Source organism: Protobothrops mucrosquamatus, unplaced genomic scaffold (assembly GCF_001527695.2).
Source record: "Protobothrops mucrosquamatus isolate PMUCROS unplaced genomic scaffold, P.Mucros_1.0 scaffold70, whole genome shotgun sequence".
Classification (NCBI taxonomy): Eukaryota; Metazoa; Chordata; class Lepidosauria; order Squamata; family Viperidae; genus Protobothrops; species Protobothrops mucrosquamatus.
Genome location: NW_015386448.1, coordinates 243,457 through 247,013, shown reverse-complemented (window position 1 = coordinate 247,013; position 3,557 = coordinate 243,457). Strand labels below are relative to the sequence as shown.

Genomic DNA, 3,557 nt, shown 5'->3' with positions numbered 1-3,557 from the left:
GGGAGGGGAATGAGCTGAACCGGTGGCAGCACCGCACAAGCCTGAGTGAGAGACGGCTGGAGCTGCAGGGCTGTCAGGGCTCAGCGGAAGCCCCAGGATCAGCGCCAGGATCCAGCTGGACCTCGGCCCTGATCCTGGTGCTTCTGCTGAGCCCAGAAGAAGCACCAATCAGCTGGAATGTTGCAGCCTCTCCAGGGTCTTGTGATTTACATTCAGATGCTTGGCAACTGATTCATATTTATGACGGTCACAGTGTCCCAGGGTCATGTGAAGGGACCAAAACCTGCTGCAACCACCCAGCAGACGGGGGGAATAAAAACCAAACACCCCCCCACCCCACCCCCGCTGCCAATCCTCAACAGAAATGCTCACAATGGAAACCTCGGACAGGAGGAAGAGCACGGCCGGGTGGGCAGGCAGGTGTCTTGCTCGGCTGTGGCTTGGGGGGCACTTTTTTCAGTGCCATTGTAACTTCGAACAGTCACTAAGCGAACTGTTGTAAGTCGAGGACCACCTGTACTTTTATCACTTTTTCCCTTTTTTTTTTTTTTGGTCACCAAGTTTTTCACCCCTTGCTAGGCGACTGGTGGTCCTCGGATGTTGCCATATCCTAAAAGTGACACAATGGGTGAAAAGGTTGAAAAGCCCTGGACTAGAGGAGAAGATCTTGCTGGCAGAAAAGCCATTTTCCGGGGGGAGCCTGCTACTAGGAACCGTTCGGTACCTCCCTTTTGTTGTGCAGCTGTTTTAGCAAGTTTGCGGTAGCCTTGTTCGTCAAAATAAGGGCGGAGGGAGGGAGGGAGGGAGGTGAAGTTGCTGGAAAGTTTCGGGTTTCGCCGTCCAGGAAATAGCAACCTCGGAGGATCTCATGTGATAAACTGGCCGCGCTCAGTAAATTCCTTGCACCGGCCGGAACAGGTTGCTTTCTCTTAGTCGGAGGACCAAGGCGCGTTTCTAATTCCCTCTCCTCTCTTCCTTCTCGGGAAAGCCTCGGAAGGGCAGCATGGACCTGGGGGTGATGGTTTCCAAGAGCGTGCTGCTGTTTATCAGCTTCATCTTCTGGGTAAGTCCCTCTACTCCAGCCTTCCTCCGAGGTTATTAACACGCTGCCCCCACCGGGCGGAGGACGGCCGGGGCTCCTAACAACAACCAGCTTTATTTTGGGAAGAAAACCGAATAGGGTGGCGGACTTACTCCACGTTTTGCTCAGAATTAGAAAGTTTTTCTGCCAAGTTTAACTCGGAGCTTAGCCTCGAAAGATGGGTATGCGCTGGCCTGGTTCACACGCTCCCCCGTCCTCTAATCATGTGATTCTGGCTCAGGGTTTTGTTTGAAAATGGCCACCAGGGCTTGTAAACCATAGTTTGTCGTACTTTGTGCAAACCCAGTTCTGTGGTTAAATCAGAATTATGAACGTAGTCTTTAGATGCAGTCTGGGGTATAAATGAAATTTTGGCTTTTTTCTGTTGCAACTGGAATTTTATATCATTTAGGGCAGGGGTAGGCCACCTGGGCTCTTTTATGACTGGTGGACTTCAACTCCCAGAATTCCTGAGCCAGCCTGGCTCAGCTTGGAAACCTCTCCCTTTTCCCTCAGTGTGGCTGGCTCAGGAATTCTGGGAGTTGAAGTCCACGAGTCATGAAAGAGCCCAGGTTGCCTACCCCAGATTTAGGGGCAAGACCTAGCCGTTCAGAGCTGAAAGTCCCATATTGGTGCTACCATCCTTTAGTGAACACCCATTTGCTTAAGAAAGCTTCTTCTGAAAAACCGGGTTAGGGGATGGTAGCCTCATAAAGTTCTTCTTCTGCTCCTTAACAGCAGAGTTCAGGTGGGGCAGGTTTTTGTCTGAAATCAAGGATTGCTTCTCCATTCAGAAGAGTGAAGAAGAGAAATACTTTGTCATTAGGAACCCAAGTTCTACTTTCCAGAATAAGGGCCCCTACACACAGGGTTTCTCAACCTGGGCAATTTTAAGATAGGAGGACTTCAACTCCCAGAATTCCCCAGCCAGCTGTGTAGAGAAACCCAAGTCCCAATTCTTGACCACATTGTGGATCGCGTGGGGTGATTTTGGACTTTTGGTGCAGGGAGTGTGGTTCTCCCAACCAAATGTACCCACCGGGATGTTGTGGGAATAAAATACAGTGGTACTGTCTGTTGTGTGTGTTTCCTTGAACTCCTGGAGAAGTTGTGACGACGAATCAATGCCTGTCACAAAGGGTAAACCATATAAGCGTGTACAGCACAATTATGGAAGAAATGACTTTGGGAATAAGGAAGAAGAATGAGTCAATAGTTGCTCAGAAATTGGATTCCTTCACCTCTATGATTCTAACAAAGAGCCCAAATCTCCAGATAAGGAATAGCAGATTTTATTGTTATTTATGTCAGTTGATAGTATATTAGTTTCCTTCTGCTTTCAGTTCTGTAATTCCTCCGTTAGAAGAGGGCTTTCTAATGTATGGTCCTCTGTATATTGATACACAGGAAGCTCCAGTGGTCCCCTGGCAATGGTGAGGGGTATTGGGAAGTGAAGTGTGCCAGTGCCATTTAGCAGGACCAATGTTATTCTGTATGGCAGTGATGGCGAACCTTGTAGAGACCGAGTGCCCAAACCGCAACCCAAAACCCACTTATTTTTTGCAAAGTGCCAGGGCCGCATTAGCATTGTGGTGCCCTCGGGGGGAGGGGCAGGGAGGCGCCTCTGAGTGCCGCCTCTGGCATGCAAAAAACGGGGGCATAAAAATGGACCACCATGCTGCAAGGCGCAAAAACGGCTGACGCCGCGCCGCAGGGTGCAGATATAAGGCGCTGCACCACACAAGAACGGGGCAGGGCTAGTGAGTATCACACAGGCACTAGACCTGCCCCATTTGCAGTACGTGTGTGCTTGTGGCCCCATGTGCGCATGGACGCATGTAAAATGCTAGTCGGCCGCTTCGCCTCCTTTGTGCTGGGTGGGGCTCCTGCTCTGGGCGGCGGTGGCGGCCTGATGGACCTGCTGCTGGTGGCGGTGGTGCGCGTGCCAACGGAGAGGGCTCTGAGTGCCATCTCTGGCACGCGTGCCATAGGTTTGCCACCACTGCTGTATGGCATTAAGACAACAGTATATACAATAATTGCCTTTGGCATAAATGAATAGAGATATTCTGTCATTTCTTCAGCATGTCACAACTCTAACCACTATGCCAGTCTTCTTTAATCTGGCTGACCTTCTCCAAGTGTCTTGAACAATTGTCCTTGAAATTCTCAGCCAGCAAGTTGAGTAAGAATGGGTTATTATCTAGCTCTAAACCGGCTAGATAATCTTCTAGGATGGGTTCCTTCTGCATCGATTGAAGACTTGGAGAAGGAACTTATTTAGATTTAGATTTAGATTTTATTAAATTTATACCCCGCCCTTCTCCCGGAGGACTCAGGGCGGCTTACAGCCAGTTTAAAACAGTGATACAATACAAAATTTAAAAAGATTAAAAATAACTATTTAAATTTGGCCGCTTCTACTAAAAATTTAATTTAAAACCCCTTTAAAATACCCCTAGGCCAGTCCTGCCTG

At 49.1% G+C, this 3,557-nt stretch overlaps 1 protein-coding gene across 1 annotated transcript in view; it reads left to right on the top strand.

The window, feature by feature from the left end:
• The first annotated feature begins 859 nt into the window (after positions 1-859).
• The window catches only part of LOC107284135 (tetraspanin-36), a 21,747-nt gene continuing 19,049 nt past the window's right edge, over positions 860-3,557 (top strand). Inside the window, exon 1 of the mRNA XM_015812147.1 lies at positions 860-1,063. Within this exon, the coding sequence (XP_015667633.1) occupies positions 1,004-1,063 (60 nt within the window). The 5' untranslated portion in view covers positions 860-1,003. The remainder of the gene's footprint in view (positions 1,064-3,557) is intronic.